This window comes from Centruroides sculpturatus, unplaced genomic scaffold (assembly GCF_000671375.1).
Source record: "Centruroides sculpturatus isolate CEXI.00-Female unplaced genomic scaffold, Cexi_2.0 scaffold472, whole genome shotgun sequence".
Lineage (NCBI taxonomy): Eukaryota > Metazoa > Arthropoda > Arachnida > Scorpiones > Buthidae > Centruroides > Centruroides sculpturatus.
Window position 1 is genome coordinate 373,867 of NW_019384645.1, and position 21,681 is coordinate 395,547.

General features: G+C 32.4%; 1 protein-coding gene across 1 annotated transcript in view; it reads right to left on the reverse strand.

The window, feature by feature from the left end:
- Positions 1-12,689, reverse strand: part of LOC111626156 (charged multivesicular body protein 6-A-like) — a 25,969-nt gene extending 13,280 nt beyond the window's left edge. The window contains exons 1-4 of the mRNA XM_023369454.1: positions 12,500-12,689; positions 2,483-2,592; positions 1,233-1,348; positions 986-1,023 (exon numbers count right to left, since the gene is read on the reverse strand). Of these exons, the coding sequence (XP_023225222.1) occupies positions 986-1,023; positions 1,233-1,348; positions 2,483-2,592; positions 12,500-12,568 (333 nt within the window). The 5' untranslated portion in view covers positions 12,569-12,689. The remainder of the gene's footprint in view (positions 1-985; positions 1,024-1,232; positions 1,349-2,482; positions 2,593-12,499) is intronic.
- Positions 12,690-21,681: the final 8,992 nt, after the last annotated feature.

The window sequence follows — 21,681 nt, forward strand, 5'->3', positions numbered from 1 at the left end:
TATTTACAGTGAGGTATAGGGTTAGGTTCTACATAAGTGAAAAATAAGCTAATAATTTTGTTTATTAATACAATATAATACAAAATACATATAAATTTTTAATTTTTAAAATGTATTTTATCATAAAATAAAGTGAAATGTTTTTATTAAAAAATTTTAGTTTCGGATCTCTTACATTTTTTGGAAAAAAGTATCCATCTTTAATTGTTTACATTTTTGTTTTCTTTCATTGAGAATTTTGGAATATGGTCGAATGGATGCAATGATGCTTCTTTTTACATTTGCACTTCGCTCCCAATCATTGTCTAACTCACAAAGTTCATCTGTCAAATTTTCCATAGTTGAAAGGATACGTTAACCCGACATAGAGCTACTGACGAGCAGAGACACTGATTGGTCGACCACCGGTCGCCGTAGTGCATATGTAAGGTCAGTTTGAGCGGGAAAATTGAAGGTGGATAAGGAGAGATAGATATCGTCTGGCTAATAAAAAAGTATCGCCTGGCCAATGAGAAGTAGATTTGTCTCACTAATGGTAGTTTGTGATCGCTGGAACTGCTACTGCATCGTAAGGGTTTTCATATACAAACTGATATGGGATACATTCATTGGCGCTAAGGATTTGGACGCCATTTATTGAATTATTAAATTTGATAACTTGACTCGTGGGTACCTAAACATTTAATGTTTTAATATTAATTTAATGCAAATGTATACATACCCAATAATATTAAACAGAAAAACTAAATATATTCAATAAAAATCTTTGTTTTAACGAATGTACAATGTCGCGGCTCGGGAAATACGTCAACACTGAAATGAAAATCAGTCTGGCATAGGGAAAATTGGAAAACTACAACACAAAAAGGCAAATTGCATAGCGGCGTTATCGTGAATCGGCGTAAATTGAGCAGGCGTAAACCGAGGGCTACCTGTATAAGTACGGTACAAATTATCTTGAAAATTATTTATACTAATATCCAACAATTAATCTTTGTAATCTGATATCTTTGTTTCCATAATCTGAAATTTTTATTTAAAAACAAAATTTCTGTTCTATAAGAAAATATTAACAATATACAAATTAAATACAAACATTCAATATTTTATAATAAAAATTCAAACATATATAAACACACACAAAATAATTCATAAAGTTAAAGCATTATACACAAAACTACAGAATATTTTACTACAAAACATATTGTTATATCACATATATTTTCAAAAACTATTAATATCAATAATTTTATTATATACCATTTGTTCTAAGTTCACTAGTTGTCCATCTGTTTTGGCTAGCATTTGCTCTGCAAATCGTTTCTTTCTCAGCAGTAGTTTTGCTTTTCTAAACATTAAAAGTTAAGGATTACTAGAAAGTTTCATGTTTAATTTATACAATTAATTTTATATTACTTTAAAATAAAATTTTTACAATTATTATTATTATTAAATATAATTTAAAATAATAATTCATGATTATAAAAGTCAATTAAAAAAAAACCTCTGTCCTGTGGACACTGAGAGGCCTAAACATCCAGGACAAACCACTCTCTCAAACACTCCTGAGTTTCCTGCTCCAGAGTGTCTCTATTGCCTATTCCAGTCAATGATTTTTATTTTTTGATATAAACAATGATTTTTATTTTTTGATATAAACAAAAATAATATAATACATATTTTTAATAAATTGAAGATTTATAAATCTGTATAATAATTATACATGTAATTACTTTCTGAGTTACTTAGAAGTCAATAGACAGATCAAACTGTATTATTGTATATAACTTATGGTAGTATAAACCCAGTAGAAAATTGCTAGAACAAAAATAACTTTTGCATAACTCATCCCATCATATATTCCATGCTTATGGAAGTAGCCATTGCTCCTTAGGCATAGGTTTATAACTACAATTTAAATCAGCATATAATCTGTTCCCACAAAATAACCAGCACACCTTTCAAATTGCCTTTTACATTGTTATATGTACAAAAATATGGTAAATATTTTTCTCTAGTTTCTTTTATTTTTTAGCTTGATTGAAGAAGTTACCTTAATATCAGAGTCCATTTAGATCTGATGACCCTGATTGTAATCTGAGAAGAATTACTTTTTGCATACGAATTCATTTGATTTATAGTGGATTTAAAACTGATAATGATGATGATACAGAATTTATTATTATAGATGTTTCTCTATAAAACTATTTATTATCAATATAAAATAATTATTATTACAGAAATATCTCATAAATAATTATATCATAAAAAAATGTAAAACAATTACAGTGATTTCCTGTGCAAAACCTGAAGTCACTTGTGTTTTACAGTCAATTTGAAAACAGGTGTGGGCTGTGTGTTTTAGCAATTTTTGCAGGTTATATGCAGTAAATTAGGGTATATCAAACATCATAATCTTGGGAATGCAAAGTAATTTTCATTTTTTAGTTAAAAATAATTAACTTTATTCAATAATACTTACTCCTTTTTGCCATCCTGTAATAAGGTTTTAGCCAGAGCACGTTCTTTTTCTAGATTGACAGTAATTCTTTTCTGATATTGTTTCAGTTTATCCCTCTGTTGCTTCAGTTGCTAAAGTAAAGTGTTAATAATTTTGTTTAAAAAGTTTTAATTTTGATAATTATAAAGTAATGTAACAATAATCATTTATAAATATATTAATATATACACACACAACTAGTAATGTTAAATAATTACCAGTAAAATTTATGAAATAAATAGGCACAGTTTGTATTCTGCCTGAATACAAACTAAGAATTAAGTTGAAGTGAAAAACAAGTCAATAAGACTGTTTTAGAGGGGCCATTTGTGACAACCACTTGCTGCTACTGCAGCAGTGATGTTGCCACTGGCATAAAAAAGAATAAAAATTGCACACGTTCATGCTAGTAATCTTTATCTTGAAAACAAAATCACAGGATCATTTCATTTTAAATTTCATTTGACATTCTCATTTATGAAGTTGTCTCAAAAAAATGAGTTCTACTCCTGTAAAATTCCTATCTAGCAAATAATAAATTAAAAATCTTGTGATAGTATTAGGTCTTCATTGAACAAGGTTCAAACTCAGGTTTTTAGTATGCTTATAACATCCATTCAAGTTTATTATGCCACTTAAAAGCATCATTCAGTGTTGAAGAGCATTCAGTCATGTGTTTCTTGGGCAAGAAATCTTAGTTAGAGAAATTTATTGGCAAATTACAGAAGTACATGAATTGAATGCTGTCATGATAAATGGTTATGAAATGGTCAGACATTTCAAAACAGACTAACTGATGTCACACACAAATACAGAGCTGGGTAACCTTCCTTTAAATATAGTATATAGTATTTGTTGCTCAGTAATTTTCTTTGCTTTGTTCTACTCAAAAAACACATGGGACAGTAATTCTCTACAAATAAAGATAAAAGAAGTTTTAAAGTGATTATGGGAAATTAGATGGGATGTTTTTATCAGGAAATAGTCCATTGTGTAATGCTTATTTTCCAATAAAAACTTTTTTTGTGTTTATTTTAGGTAGGATGAAATTATTTTTTGACTTATCATCATATAATAGTGTTAAATATCTAATTTCTTAAATTTTATAATATAAATTATATAATTTTAAAATTATCTGAAATTACAAAATTTTTTGGAAATTTACAAGTTAATATCTCAGAAATGGGATAATATTGTGGAAATACAAAATAGAACCAAAACTCGGCAGAAAACAAAATGTTTAATGAGATTTTTGATAGCCTTAAGCTATCATTCTCGGGTTATATAAGTACAATTTAAAAGAAGAACATACGGAAATCAAACACCATTTTTTATAAAAAAGAAATGAAATCTGATTTAATGTTATGATGATGGTTAGTAGGAATTATTATTGGACTTCAAAGATGGCTCTCCAGACTTGAGAAAGAGTGTTACTGTTCTTGTAGTTTATAGCCACATTTTTTACAGGCCTTATAAATCTCCAATTTCTCAAGGTTTATGAGAGATGCATGTTATCTGGTTGAGTGTAAAAGTCAAGCTCCATCTTTGTGTATTACATACAAACACACAAAGATGGAGCTTGACTTTTACACTCAACCAGATAACATGCATTTCTCAAGGTTTATGAGAGATGCATGTTATCTGGTTGAGTGTAAAAGTCAAGCTCCATCTTTGTGTGTTTGTATGTAATGCTCCTCAGCAATCACCACAGTGGTGAAACTCACAGGTCGGCCTTCAGGCTGGGGCCTCACTGCTCCGTTCCCCAAGCCGAAATTTTCGCTATCACAAAGGCTATCGACTACATCTATACAGAGTGGTTCCCTCATAACATGACTATTGCCATCTTNTTAAAGGATATTTTTTTGACAACTGATTTTAATATGTTTTGTTTATACGATGATAACTTAAGTTCTGTGATGTTATATGAAATTTATAAATTTTTCTGTTATTCATTAAACATGTTAACATAGTTTTACTAATTTAAGTTATATCAATTGTTATCTATTTATAATTATGTAAAACAATGTTTGTATTAATAATGTTGTTAAAAGTTCTGTAACCCCTTTGTAAAGGCAAAAGCCATAACAAATAAACAATTGATTCAATATTGTTATTACCTTTTGGTTCTTCTTTAGGTATTTCAGGAAATTTGATTTCTTCTTTAGCTTCTTCTTCAGCTTCTTCTTCAGCTTCTTCTGGAACATTGGGCATACTTTCGGCAACAATGGCTTCTAACTCATCTAGAACGGCATCCTCATCTTCTTGAGTGAGATAACCAGAGAGCAGTTCATCAATTTCCTAAAATATAATTACATTATTATTATATTAGAGAGTGATTATTTGTTTGGAGAAATGATACAATAGATGAGTGTCAGGAAATTAACAAAAATAGTATGAGATTATCTATTTCTACTAAACTATTTGGCCATAAGTCTAGTAATTGTTTTGTCCTTAACTTCTAGTTTGTGTAGAAAGGAAACAACAAGAACTCATTGACAGACTAGTATTTTTGGAAATTAACAAAATATAAGTTAAGAGGAGTGTACAATGTTTTAGAAGAGTTTAAAATTGTGGAAAAAATTTTAAAAATTTAGAAATAGAGATTGATGGTTTGAAGGATCAGTTTAGCAGAGTAATGATTTTAATAAAAATTGGAGAAAGAATGGAGGGAAAATACAAGGAGAGAGAAACAATGAGGATAAATTGAGAAAAGGAACAAAATGAAAATAATGGTAGATGATATGTGTACAGGAAGTTAAGATAATGTGAAATATAATATATTTGATTTAATAAGAAATGAGAAGGATTGTTTGAAGAAATTCAGCAATCAGCGGTATACATAAAAAATTAAAGACAATGACAGTGAATAGTTCCTATATAAGATCAGTTATTTGAAACTTAGAAACTAGGATTGAAAAGCACTGGAAAGATGCAATCAAAGAAAGCCATGAAGTGGAATGAAACTAGATTTATATTTAAGGAAAAAATTCAACAAATTTGAGAATGATGGAGCAATTAAATATTTACACAAAATTTCATTTAAAGTTTAGTTTCTTTTATTATTTCCACCATATTGTACTAAGAAGGCCATTTTTTTCTGTACTCATCATAAGTTTGGCCTGACTCACAATGGGCAGGCAGGCAGTGAGGGATAGGACCCAACTGATTTGAAGAAGACTGCCCATGCTAATTAGCTGCACATCCCATATTAGATCCATGCTAATTAGCTGCACATCCTTTTATATTTATTCCTAAGCTCCCATAGTAGTAGGTAGACATATGCCTTAACTTCCTCGGCCATCCAACCGTCAAGCTTCTAACACTGTCCTGACAAATGTCCAAACTCTTGATTTATTTAGCATTTTTTACTTCTGCTTTTTCTTTTATATTTTTATAAAATAAACAAACAAACAAACTACATGTATATTCATATTTCATGGGCAATATTGCTAGATCTGTAAAAAATCATTTGATTATTTTATGAATTAACATGCAATTTCTTTTTATGATTTGGACTATTTTCAACTTTCTGCATTGCAAAGTCTCAAACTGACTTAAAAATTTTGTTGTACAAATTGTAATGTCAGTATTATAGATAGGAAGAAAAAACTAAGCTAGTTGTATTTGGACTAAACTTGTTAGTTGTATTTTATCTTTACAAATCAGTAATGATAAAATACAACTAGCAGGTTACCTTTACTAATAATGCTTTGATGATTGATGACAGGCATAGTTGAATTCTATTTAATGTTAATTAAAATATACAAACAGACTCAGACTTGTCATTCAGTACTGCAGGTCACAGAAGCCCCTACTACGTGTGCATGAACAACCATTCCCCTTTAGAAATCTGTTAGGTCTGATATAATCATGTCCCAAAAACAAGCAAATAATTTTTCAACAACAAAAGTAATGAAGTTTATCAACAGTAACATAAGCTATGCAAATCAGAAAAAAAGAGATGGTACCTGTGATGGCTCATGTTTCAGGAAAAGTTTAATTCAACTATGATAAAAGGGGCATTAAATTATGTCAAATTATTTTGTCCAACCCCTGTAAATATCAGGTTATTCTGTATATTTTAATATTCAAAATATCTTATTAATATATAAACTGATGATATTTTTCTGTAAGATATGGAAATGTAGATGTACAGAGTATTTTCTTCAGTGATATGAAGCTGTTCAGATATAAATGTACTTCAGAGAGATAAAAAGAATAAAAAATAAACAACTTAATAAATAAAAAATAGAGTTAAAAAATGTTCACTGATGATAAGCCAATTAAAAAATACATGGAACCTCGGTATACGACCTTAATCCGTTCCTGGTGTTTGGACTTATACCGAACCAAGCTTTTCCATAAGAAGTAATGTAAAAATGATAAATCCGTTCTCATGTAAAAAAATGGCTGGCTTTAAACACTTCGCTTTCCTGGCTAGTTCCTGCTTGATTTTTCACGAGATCAGCATGTTTCTTTTTAGCTTTTTCGCAAATAATTTCTTCCGATACGCTGTTGCCAGGAACTGTTTTTCAGTTATCCAAATCAAAAGCAATTTCTCGACATGATCTAATGTCTACGATCTCTGTTTAGAAATTGATTTAACCCCTTTCACAATATTAGCAGATTTAATAATGTCTTTATTTTTCACGATTGTCGATATCGTCGTTCTCAGAATACGGAATGCAACAGTTAAATCTTGAACACGTGTGTCACCTTCACATTTCTCAATAATCTCTTTTTTCAGTTCCGTTGTGATTCTAGTCATTTTTTTATTTTTCTGTTGCCCTTTTGCAATTCATGATTAATAAAAATAATAAAATGTTACTTACAAATTAAAATCAGAAGAAATTTAACAAAGTTATAAACCGTAGCACCGCGAACGTCTAGTGTAGTGTAGTACACCGATAGTGCTACTTGTTGATAGATGGCGCGTATAATTGAATTAAGTCGTATACCGAACAAAAGTCATATACCGAGCAAAATTTGTTTCGTCCAAACAGGATGTATTCCGAATTGGACGTATTCTAAAGCAGACGTATACCGAGGTTCCACTGTATATACACAACTTTAATTAAAATGGCTGACAGTATATTTTTTAACTGTTTTGTATAATTCAGCAGAGGCATAGCCTACAATAAAAGTTGTCTCTGTGAAGAAAGACTGTTATTGTCTTCTGATGATTGGACATGGCGAAAAGAAGACAATTTAGTTTCTTAAAATTTTTAATTTTTTAATTATAATTAAGAAAATAGAGTAACTTCTTACATTTTGTTTTTCAATTCCTNGTTGCCTGGAGGATTCTCCCTTTTTCAATTTAATGTAATGTATGTAATGCTCTGTGGCCAGGTTGGCTAGTGTGATCGTGTTGTGCCTTTTCCCCCTTTTTTATCATGGTTATATGTTCTTTCAAATGTTGTTAAAGTGGGTGTATTGTGGCAACAATGCATTCCATTTGCTGTTTGAGAGCAATGTGAGTGACTAGAATGGAGTTAATGCCTGTGAGAAAGTCCTTGATATGGTCTTTAGAATTTCTCAACAAGAAGTATACAGAAGGGTTTTGTCTAATGGCCACAGATATGTTACTGGTCCTCACAATTTCAGGTAAGTCCATTTCAAATGTTGGTTGTAAGTCACTGACTTGTATGGCCTATCTTCCATGTTGTGTTTGGCTGAGAAGAATAAAAGTTGATAATACCCTTAATGATCCTAGGCTGGTAACTAGGGTTTTTCAAATGGAATCCCGGTTGTTTTTTAACCCGGGAAATCCTGCAAATTTCTTAAAAATTCACTTTCTTATCATGTGTTAAGATTGTGGAAATTTTGCAAATAAAAAGTATAATTAACTCATAAACTGTCAGAATATATTTTTATTTATTAATTTTAAACGTACTTATTAATTTTTAAAATTTTTCTTGTTATGGCATGTCACAAATGGTCAATAATCAATATGTAACTTATTTGTGGCCATATTCTGAAAATTCTTTATTTGTCAGAACCTGTAATATCTGGAATAATTGTGCTTATGCTGTCTTAATTTTTAACCATGCAATAGCTTCAATAACTGTGTAATGCCAGGTTGTGCAAATTGGGCAAGGATACAAACGAGTATGAAGTCTGCAAGTATGAAGTTTTTCTTCATAAACCCAATTATTAAAAACAAAGGAACAGCCAAATTATTGGGCTATAAGCTCAATGTTTCTATTAAAACAGCTGAGGTAGACAAATCAAAAATACTAGACAGCAAAAGTACTACTACAATTTTGAAAATGAACTAGAAATCTTCTAGATTACAGATAAAAAACACACAATATTTGTCTTCTCTTAAATGCATTAAACACGATTCCACTCACATCAACTGAATCGGAAAGGGCATTCTGGGTAGCAGGACTTTTTATTACTAAAATAAGAACCAGATTGAGTGATTGGAGTATTGACCATCTTTGCTTTTTAAAATCTTAATACAAAATATTATTGTAAATTTTTATAATATGTTTTATTTAAAAAATGAAAATACCTTCTAAGTTAGAAGTTTGATCTAAGTTCATTTTTTTTTTAAATTTTCAACTCAATTCAAAGCATTTTTTTGTTGTATGTAGTTTCCAGCAAACTTTAATAAATTTTTTCTATTTGTGAAAATTTCCACATAATTCAAAGGTAATTTTTAATATATATCTTACACAGCATTATTAATGTGATTTTGGAGGTTGCAGAATGTATTAAATTACTTTAAAAAATGAAAAATAATTATATCATTTGATTTCAAGATATTTTGTATATCTTAAAAATAATTAATTCTATCCCAGGATTTCCCAAGAAACAGTTCACTTTTATCCTGGAATCCTGGGACAAGCAAAAGTCAGAGAAATGAGAAACCCTAATAGTAACTATATTGTGCTGTAATGTTGATGATGTAATTTAGCTGTTCAGCCCTAACTTCATGGTTGAAAATATGCACAAAGGATATTCTGTTAAGAGCTCTAAATGAGAGTATCACTTTATAAGAGAAGGGATCATACGATAACACAGGAATGAATAAAGGATGGTAGAAAATTTCCTGTATATCAAAGCAGATATACAGCCTTCTTGAATATTGATGTTGAGATTAAGTAAATGTACCACAGAAGGGCTTTCCTGCTCCACAGATATAGACCAAAAGGGTTAGAATTGATGGAGTCAAGGAAATCCTGAAAGTTGGATCTGCAGCGCCATAAGATAAGGATATCATTGACATACCTATTGTATGTCAATGATATTGTATGAAGTGATACATTGTTCAAAGGAAGGCAAGATGTTATTCTCTACTTGTTGAATTAGCAACTCAAAGAGGATGCCCAAGATGGGCATCCCATGGGTACATCTCTGCCTTGCAAGTACATTCTCCCTTTGAACCAGAAGAACAAATTCTGGCATACAAGATTGACAAGTTATAAAATGTTAATGTAGTGTTTGCTCAATCATTCAAATGCTTGAAAAGAAAACTGTGACATTTTCAGAAACACAGCTCTAATTTTATTGATAAGTAAAGTGAATCAAAATCACACATAGTAATATACATGTCTTTCCCCAGTTGTAGATGTCGTAACCATTCCACTAAGTGTACTGAATCGTTTACAACCTGGTGGTGCTGCTCAAGATTGTCATTGATGAAGTGATTGACTCTTCTTTCAATTCAGATGGATGGAGTGGTTGATTTGTCTAAGAAAGGTCTCAGTTGGTAGCCTAGTTTGTGAAACTTAGCAAAGGCTAAAATCCTTGGAACAGAGAGAACAGAAGTTGAACTGTTGGTTGTGAGTAACAAACATGACAAGGAAACTGGGTTGAATTTAAAAATTATAACAAATTTTAAGTCTTATCAGTAACTTCAGTGCTCGTAAATTAAAACAATTTTTGCCTTTCTTCAATAATGCCACATTAATTAAATTAATTAACATTAAATATACAATTTGAATGATTTTATTTTCTTCTAATTTTCTTTTCTCTCTCAAAAGAAAAATGGGAAACACTTTATTAATCTTAATTCATTTAACAAATCTTTTTAAAAAATTATTTAATAAAACACTTGTCACCAAAAGCATATTTTAATAAATAAATTTAATAAGTGCAACCAAAGCTATTATGGTGACATTTCAGGACAAGACGACGACATTTTCATAGAAAAAAGATTAGTACCAAAACTTGCCAATATGGCACTGCAGGCATTGAAAAGCAGTTTCACTTATGGGAAGGAAGATCTTGGTTGGTATATCAGCAGAATATATCCTTAAAGTAAGCACAATAAACATAGAGAGGATGTAAAAATATGAAAAATATCCATGGTTCTAACCAAAGATTCACACTCTAAAAGCAAAGCTGAACATGTTTGTCAAGATATTATCCATTACTAGATACTGCCTGTTAGGCCTGTTGAAGAGCAGTTAGATAAGACACTGTATAAAGAACTTCATAAAATCAATAGAAAAGTCTACAAATAGAAAGAATTCACTACCATTTGTTTTTTTATGCTTCTATCACTTATAATATTTTTTAAAACAGTTTATCTTTGTTTTTAAAATTTTGTCTATTATTTTAATCAAATCAGTAGATAAAAATGAGCATTTATTATTATTATTTATATAATTAGAAATTATAATTGAAACTAAAACTGATGAGTCAATAAATGTCATAACATGCAATACATTTTCAAAATTGGAATTTTTTCATTAATTTTATATGTAAAACAGTCAAACTTAATTTCAAGCGATTTACCATATTTCATGGCATATAAGGTTTACTCCCATCTCCGCATAGAGTATTTAGGAAAAAATCTACTGTATTTAATTTAAGCCACCCCAATGTCATTAGCATTCAGCCTGATATTTTTTTTTTACTGGATTCTGGTTAATGGCACTCTAACTGGGACTGTGTTGCCAAGTCCCAATAATAAAATAATAGTAAAATTAGAATGCCACTCTTATTTATCGGGGGAAAAGGAGTTTAATAAGTCATTTACAATAAAACGTACAATTAAAATAATCTACACGAATATATAAAAAAGCCATTCAGCTATAGCAAATAATAACAACAACATTTTATTCAAGAGTTGGGTTAGGTAGAGGTTACCTTAGCCTAATGAAGGACATTTGGAAAATACCTAGGATAAGACAGGATAGGATTTATAAGCAAAAAAAAATTGTGCAGGAGTCTCACACACGAAGTTATAATCATCCAACCATCGGACAATTATTAATACGTCGGGTTCTCGGGACGTTTACGTACGAAGTTACAACATCCACACTTAACAAATTTACTCGACCGCTTTATTCTTGCCGAGAAATGTTTATTTACATAAACACATTTTCAACCTAATTCAACAGATCATCATGGGGAACAGAACAGCGGTAAACTTTTCGGAAACGTTTGGATTCGGTAAACAAAGCGAACGAAACCAATCTCCGGCACAATTTTACACGAAAGCAAACGTTTTCTACCGCATTAAACGAACATCGTCGACAGTTAGCCTTAGGATGCCATTTAACACATTTGCTTTAGCGTAAAACCGTGCCAGAAATCCGTTCCATCCGCTCCGTCTATTAAGTACGCCCAGTTTCGAGCAGTCTAATAATTCGGATTCGACGGTCCACGCCCAAAGATAACCCATCAAACCGGCTCGAAAACATCTGCGTTTACGTAAACAAACATTTCTCGGCAAGAATAAGGCAGTTAAGTAAATCTGCTAACCATTTCCCACCGAAGAGTGCATCGTTTACACTTCCCATCGGTCTTGTGTGACTGTGGGAGATTGTAATTTCGCATATAACACGCAGGGCGAATTTTTAGCCCCTTTTTTCGGGCAAAATTGGCATCTTATATGCCTTAAAAGACGGCAATTATGTCAGTCGGTAAGGTTGCTTCTACCTGAAAAGTTTCACGAATAAGAATAATTGAAATACGATTAATGTACATAAAGTAAAATTAAGGCCGGATCATTGATAAAGCACGAGGTTAAATAATACTTACGAGAATTACTTTGTCTTGTTCCGTAACTCTTGATTCTTTTTTCTTAAATCTCGAAAACAGAGAGCCCATTTTTCAAATAATAATTGTTCTAATTATTATAAAAATTAAGTCATTCGTCAATTTTTAATTAAAGAACTCCTCGTCCTCTCCATTCTCTGCGGGGGAACTTTAATCCGTCACGCCGGAAACGGAAGCGCGTCAGAAGAGTCAAACTATATTAAAATATAATTACAATTAATGATGATAAAATCATTTGAATTTTATATATTAATTATATTTATGTTATGTTTCGTAATAATTAAATCGATAAAATTTTTAATTAGTTGTAATTTTCTTCAAGAAAAGTATGATGTACGGGGGCAAAACACTACTGCACTCTACGCTATGTGTTGCCTGTCGCAATAATGGCATAATGGCGCATCTATTTCGCCTTATATCATTGTGGCAATAATATAATATACAGTGAAACCTAACTTAACGAGTAAAACAAATTGTAAAAAATGACTCGCTTAACGAGCGATCTTTCGCGTAACGAGTGACGAAGAGAAGGAAAGTTCCGGAGTGTGAGCGTGTTACATCAATCTGTGTTTAGCACTCGTTCGGCTAGTATCGCTGGTGATCGCACATTTTTCCGAACTTGTGTTCGGACATATTACGTATAAACATCAATTACCATAGTCCGTTATATAATAAACACGCCAAACGATATGCCAAATATTTGAGCTATGTAAAGGCTATAATTAAATATTAGATTTATAAAAATGTAGTCAATATTTTGGGGTTAGATGCAAGGACTGTATACTACAAGGATAGCCAGATCCCTATTCTACAATGTTAGCCAGGAATGGCAAGTTAGTGACGTCAGCACGTGTCCTGACCTCTCTGTTTACATAAAGCAGGGTGTGCACGTGTTTAGTTTTCGCTTTTACTATTCGTCCAATTTTGTGATTAACGAAGTGATTTATTTTAATATTTCTGTAATTGTTTTATTTGACTAAGTTTTTTATAAGGTAAGATGATTTAAATATAAGTCATTAAATATTTAAAGCTATATTTTTATGTTAGGTGAAGAACAAAATACTGAGTACTAGGTGTGCTGTGTATGGTTGCAATAATAACCTTCTTTTTTCAAATTGGAAGCAACCTGTTTACATCGGGTTTGATCAAAAAATGACACGAGAAATACTTTTAAAATTAATAGCAGAACTTTATTTACTATCGTATAATGTAGTAGCTTGCGTCAGTGACTGTAGTTGCAGTAACATAAGTTTATGGAAAGAATTGAATGTGAATATCAATGAAACGTTTATTATGAATCAATTATTATTATCAATGAAACGTATATTAGAGATATAAATATGTGGTTCGACATTTTTAATAGCTATGCACCAAAAGGTTCTGTTCCAAGCAAAAATGGATATGGTGTAGACTTGGAATTACAAGAAGAACATTTAAATAAAATGATAAAAATAATCTCAACAATGAGAGCAAGTGGAAAAAATGCCCTCCAAATTTTCCAGAAAGGAATGATAATCTCAATGAAATCGCTAATTGATCTTTTTCAAGATATGAAATCGACTTTTGATATAAAATACATCTGCACTCACAATTTAAATCAAGATTGTCTGGAAAACTTTTTTTTTTATCAAATTAGAAGCCGGGGTCCTAATGAACATCCAAGCCCATTAAATGCTATATATAGGATTAGATTGATTATTTTAGGTAAGAATCCTGGTATTTTAGAGTCAAAAGTAAATACTACAGATCGAAGACAAGAGGAATATATTATACCCAAAGTTTTAGAGAAAGCACATGTAGAAGTATCAAGTGAAAATACAGACCAATATACTGAATGTAAAACTACTTTTTCTTCAAATAAATCTTCAGGAAACTCTACATGCAATCTAGACTTTAACACAATCTCTGAAGAAACTTCCTACGATGCTCTCGAGTATATAGCAGGATATTTTGCCTATAAATATAAAGAAAAATACCCAAACTTAATTAATTCCACTAACAAAATTAAAAATCATTACAACTATAGCATTCCGTCATGGGTGCAACATTTATCTTATGGAGGGCTTATTAAACCTACTGATGAATGGCTAGCAAAAATTATAGAATGGAATAAATATTTCGAAATATATCACGATGAATCGTATAAAAAAGGCCCCGGAGTTGTACAGAATTAGTCAGTGGAAACAGTTTTACCTTTTACTTTAATAAAAGATTTTTGTAAATTAAGAACTATAATAAGAATTAATTATAGAAATCTTAAACAAGAAAACTATAAAATATTGAAAAGAATGCCTTCTGAAAATGGTGATTGTCGAAAAAAAATTAAAAAGTTAAGTAAGATAATCACATAATAAAAAATATAGCTCATTAATTTGTTAAATAAATATTAGACAAAAGACTTGTAAATTTATTGACGTACAGTACACTTATTAAATCCGAAAATTCTACAGTAGTTTACATTTAGTAGTAATTTAATAATTAATTAAGAAATGATTTAATATTTTATCGTATTTTGTTATTTGAAAGGTCTGTTGTGTTGAAGTAGAGGACTTGCTGTGACGTCACATAGATCCAAGATCACGCTAACAAATATACGGGATCTGGCTATCCTTGTAGTTTAAAGTCCTTGGGTTAGATGTACGATATTATCTAAGTTGGAAGTATTTGAACGGAACTACCTAGTTTCCTAGCAATTGGTCGAACAGCCTAAGAGTGTATAGAGAACAAAAAAACAAACATTTTCATTTATGTACATATTTTTATATAATAGTAAGAATTATTCAGAATATATTAATTATATTTTTAAGAAAACAAAAAAAATAATCCTTCTATACAAAAAAAACGGTTTCGAAAACAGGCTGGCAACATTACAAAGAAGTAATTGTGGTAACACACGTGCGACTAAGAGTGCATTCGTTAATAGCAGTTGCTCCGCGTCTCCGCTACTACGGGAGTGCGCTGCTGTTTGGGTGCGTTCTTTTATTCCTCCGCGGAACTCCGCGCAAGCGACATCCGTTTAAAAATTCCTGCGGAACGCGTTCCTAAATTCCGGTCGGAGTGCGCGCCGTCGAACGGCAAAAACGGCCGCTTGTAACAGTAGTTTGCGGTGGAAAGCAACATGGCGTCCTCAATGGGTCAGATAGTTTCGTTTCGGGGTCCATTATGTGGTTTTATGAATGAAAATTTAGAAGTTGTGAAAGCGCAAGTTAGTGCACTCGGTGATGTAAATGTCTTTTCGAATTTTTTTCGGATGGTAGCCGGCATTCTAATTTTTTTCGTGGCTATTTTGAATGCTTTTTCAACAAATAATCCATTTTATGGTTAAATTTTACAATTGGGACTCTTTTTTTGCCTTTAAAAGCTCATATTTTAGAATTATAGATTCCTCAATCACGATACTGTTGATAGTGCGAGCGCGGCCATCTTTCTTTCTTTCACCGTCGTTCCTAAATGCCTTCAAACAGCAGCGCACTCCCGTAGTAGCGGAGACGCAGAGCAACTGCTATTAATCGACATTGGCGCCGACGTCTCCGTTTATCCAGCTTCACGCCTTCCTAAGCGCTGCTTAGAAGACTATCGACTCTTCGCAGCGAACGGCACAGCAATCAAGGCGCCGGACAAGTACAGTACATTCTGGCTAAGCGCGAGTTCGAATTCACGCTGGCTCAAGGGATCTGCCGACCGTCCACCAGCAGCTGGTCATCGCCATTACACCTGGTCCCAAAGAAGAACGACCAGTGGCGACCCTGCGGTGACTACCGTCTACTCAACGCACGAACCGTACCCGACCGTTATCCTGTTCCTCGCATAGAGGATTTCGCATCCACCCTTCACGGTTGTGGGTACTTCTCAACCGTCGACCTCGTCCGTGCTTTCCACCACATCCCTATAGCCTCAGAGGTTATCCCTAAGACGGCCGTCACCATACCGTTTGGACTATACGAGTTCAACTTGGTGTCTTTTGGTTTGTGCAACGCCGCAAACATTCCAGCGCTTCAAGGACGAAGTTACTCGTGACCTCGAATTTTGCTACGTCTTCATCGACGACATACTTATAGCGTCCCGGAACGAAACTGAACATCTGCAGCACCTACGCAAGTTATTTACCAGACTTGGTGACTACGGTGTTGTAATCAACGCATCAAAACGCGTATTCGGAAAGCAAGAAGTACAATTCCTCGGGTATGTGGTCAACCCAATAGGAATTCGCCCACTTCCGCAAAAAGTCGAGGCAATTATCGAGTTCTCTAGACCAACTACCGTCCGCGATCTACGCCGATTTCTGGGACTAGTCAATTTCTATCGCCGCTTCATACGCAACAAACTGCTTCAGGGCAACCCGAGTCCGAAAGATCACCTCGAGTGGACCTCCGAGGCCGACAGTGCCTTCCGCAACGTAAAGAACGCCGTCGCCAGTGCCAGCGCTGCAATGTAGCGAACCGTTTCTAAACGTTTGCTGCAACCAAGATAAAGCAGCTTTTACGTCCGCTACACGCGTAAAGCAAAATGGACGCTTGTGTGTATAATACGATATTATGCCGTAAAAATAAAAAAGTCGAAGTGACTATTGATAAAAATATTATGGAAAGATTAAGAAGGATTAAATTTTATGAAATGACTCTGAAAGTTATCTAAAGAATAAGAAAATACTATATTTTAAATATAATTATATATCTTTTATCTCTTTACTTTGTTCACATNTGTGCTGTAATGTTGATGATGTAATTTAGCTGTTCAGCCCTAACTTCATGGTTGAAAATATGCACAAAGGATATTCTGTTAAGAGCTCTAAATGAGAGTATCACTTTATAAGAGAAGGGATCATACGATAACACAGGAATGAATAAAGGATGGTAGAAAATTTCCTGTATATCAAAGCAGATATACAGCCTTCTTGAATATTGATGTTGAGATTAAGTAAATGTACCACAGAAGGGCTTTCCTGCTCCACAGATATAGACCAAAAGGGTTAGAATTGATGGAGTCAAGGAAATCCTGAAAGTTGGATCTGCAGCGCCATAAGATAAGGATATCATTGACATACCTATTGTATGTCAATGATATTGTATGAAGTGATACATTGTTCAAAGGAAGGCAAGATGTTATTCTCTACTTGTTGAATTAGCAACTCAAAGAGGATGCCCAAGATGGGCATCCCATGGGTACATCTCTGCCTTGCAAGTACATTCTCCCTTTGAACCAGAAGAACAAATTCTGGCATACAAGATTGACAAGTTATAAAATGTTAATGTAGTGTTTGCTCAATCATTCAAATGCTTGAAAAGAAAACTGTGACATTTTCAGAAACACAGCTCTAATTTTATTGATAAGTAAAGTGAATCAAAATCACACATAGTAATATACATGTCTTTCCCCAGTTGTAGATGTCGTAACCATTCCACTAAGTGTACTGAATCGTTTACAACCTGGTGGTGCTGCTCAAGATTGTCATTGATGAAGTGATTGACTCTTCTTTCAATTCAGATGGATGGAGTGGTTGATTTGTCTAAGAAAGGTCTCAGTTGGTAGCCTAGTTTGTGAAACTTAGCAAAGGCTAAAATCCTTGGAACAGAGAGAACAGAAGTTGAACTGTTGGTTGTGAGTAACAAACATGACAAGGAAACTGGGTTGAATTTAAAAATTATAACAAATTTTAAGTCTTATCAGTAACTTCAGTGCTCGTAAATTAAAACAATTTTTGCCTTTCTTCAATAATGCCACATTAATTAAATTAATTAACATTAAATATACAATTTGAATGATTTTATTTTCTTCTAATTTTCTTTTCTCTCTCAAAAGAAAAATGGGAAACACTTTATTAATCTTAATTCATTTAACAAATCTTTTTAAAAAATTATTTAATAAAACACTTGTCACCAAAAGCATATTTTAATAAATAAATTTAATAAGTGCAACCAAAGCTATTATGGTGACATTTCAGGACAAGACGACGACATTTTCATAGAAAAAAGATTAGTACCAAAACTTGCCAATATGGCACTGCAGGCATTGAAAAGCAGTTTCACTTATGGGAAGATCTTGGTTGGTATATCAGCAGAATATATCCTTAAAGTAAGCACAATAAACATAGAGAGGATGTAAAAATATGAAAAATATCCATGGTTCTAACCAAAGATTCACACTCTAAAAGCAAAGCTGAACATGTTTGACAAGATATTATCCATTACTAGATACTGCCTGTTAGGCCTGTTGAAGAGCAGTTAGATAAGACACTGTATAAAGAACTTCATAAAATCAATAGAAAAGTCTACAAATAGAAAGAATTCACTACCATTTGTTTTTTTATGCTTCTATCACTTATAATATTTTTTAAAACAGTTTATCTTTGTTTTTAAAATTTTGTCTATTATTTTAATCAAATCAGTAGATAAAAATGAGCATTTATTATTATTATTTATATAATTAGAAATTATAATTGAAACTAAAACTGATGAGTCAATAAATGTCATAACATACAATACATTTTCAAAATTGGAATTTTTTCATTAATTTTATATGTAAAACAGTCAAACTTAATTTCAAGCGATTTACCATATTTCATGGCATATAAGGTTTACTCCCATCTCCGCATAGAGTATTTAGGAAAAAATCTACTGTATTTAATTTAAGCCACCCCAATGTCATTAGCATTCAGCCTGATATTTTTTTTTTACTGGATTCTGGTTAATGGCACTCTAACTGGGACTGTGTTGCCAAGTCCCAATAATAAAATAATAGTAAAATTAGAATGCCACTCTTATTTATCGGGGGAAAAGGAGTTTAATAAGTCATTTACAATAAAACGTACAATTAAAATAATCTACACGAATATATAAAAAAGCCATTCAGCTATAGCAAATAATAACAACAACATTTTATTCAAGAGTTGGGTTAGGTAGAGGTTACCTTAGCCTAATGAAGGACATTTGGAAAATACCTAGGATAAGACAGGATAGGATTTATAAGCAAAAAAAAATTGTGCAGGAGTCTCACACACGAAGTTATAATCATCCAACCATCGGACAATTATTAATACGTCGGGTTCTCGGGACGTTTACGTACGAAGTTACAACATCCACACTTAACAAATTTACTCGACCGCTTTATTCTTGCCGAGAAATGTTTATTTACATAAACACATTTTCAACCTAATTCAACAGATCATCATGGGGAACAGAACAGCGGTAAACTTTTCGGAAACGTTTGGATTCGGTAAACAAAGCGAACGAAACCAATCTCCGGCACAATTTTACACGAAAGCAAACGTTTTCTACCGCATTAAACGAACATCGTCGACAGTTAGCCTTAGGATGCCATTTAACACGTTTGCTTTAGCGTAAAACCGTGCCAGAAATCCGTTCCATCCGCTCCATCTATTAAGTACACCCAGTTTCGAGCAGTCGAATAATTCGGATTCGACGGTCCACGCCCAAAGATAACCCATCAAACCGGCTCGAAAACATCTGCGTTTACGTAAACAAACATTTCTCGGCAAGAATAAGGCAGTTAAGTAAATCTGCTAACCATTTCCCACCGAAGAGTGCATCGTTTACACTTCCCATCGGTCTTGTGTGACTGTGGGAGATTGTAATTTCGCATATAACACGCAGGGCGAATTTTTAGCCCCTTTTTTCGGGCAAAATTGGCATCTTATATGCCTTAAAAGACGGCAATTATGTCAGTCGGTAAGGTTGCTTCTACCTGAAAAGTTTCACGAATAAGAATAATTGAAATACGATTAATGTACATAAAGTAAAATTAAGGCCGGATCATTGATAAAGCACGAGGTTAAATAATACTTACGAGAATTACTTTGTCTTGTTCCGTAACTCTTGATTCTTTTTTCTTAAATCTCGAAAACAGAGAGCCCATTTTTCAAATAATAATTGTTCTAATTATTATAAAAATTAAGTCATTCGTCAATTTTTAATTAAAGAACTCCTCGTCCTCTCCATTCTCTGCGGGGGAACTTTAATCCGTCACGCCGGAAACGGAAGCGCGTCAGAAGAGTCAAACTATATTAAAATATAATTACAATTAATGATGATAAAATCATTTGAATTTTATATATTAATTATATTTATGTTATGTTTCGTAATAATTAAATCGATAAAATTTTTAATTAGTTGTAATTTTCTTCAAGAAAAGTATGATGTACGGGGGCAAAACACTACTGCACTCTACGCTATGTGTTGCCTGTCGCAATAATGGCATAATGGCGCATCTATTTCGCCTTATATCATTGTGGCAATAATATAATATACAGTGAAACCTAACTTAACGAGTAAAACAAATTGTAAAAAATGACTCGCTTAACGAGCGATCTTTCGCGTAACGAGTGACGAAGAGAAGGAAAGTTCCGGAGTGTGAGCGTGTTACATCAATCTGTGTTTAGCACTCGTTCGGCTAGTATCGCTGGTGATCGCACATTTTTCCGAACTTGTGTTCGGACATATTACGTATAAACATCAATTACCATAGTCCGTTATATAATAAACACGCCAAACGATATGCCAAATATTTGAGCTATGTAAAGGCTATAATTAAATATTAGATTTATAAAAATGTAGTCAATATTTTGGGGTTAGATGCAAGGACTGTATACTACAAGGATAGCCAGATCCCTATTCTACAATGTTAGCCAGGAATGCCAAGTTAGTGACGTCAGAACGAGACCTGACCTCTCTGTTTACATAAAGCAGGGTGTGCACGTGTTTAGTTTTCGCTTTTAATATTCGTCCAATTTTGTGATTAACGAAGTGATTTATTTTAATATTTCTGTAATTGTTTTATTTGACTAAGTTTTTTATAAGGTATTTTATAAGTGTCCTGACCTCTCTGTTTACATAAAGCAGGGTGTGCACGTGTTTAGTTTTCGCTTTTACTATTCGTCCAATTTTGTGATTAACGAAGTGATTTATTTTAATATTTCTGTAATTATTTTATTTGACTAAGTTTTTTATAAGGTAAGATGATTTAAATATAAGTCATTAAATATTTAAAGCTATATTTTTATGTTAGGTGAAGAACAAAATGCTGAGTACTAGGTGTGCTGTGTATGGTTGCAATAATAACCTTCTTTTTTCAAATTGGAAGCAACCTGTTTACATCGGGTTTGATCAAAAAATGACAAGAGAAATACTTTTAAAATTAATAGCAGAACT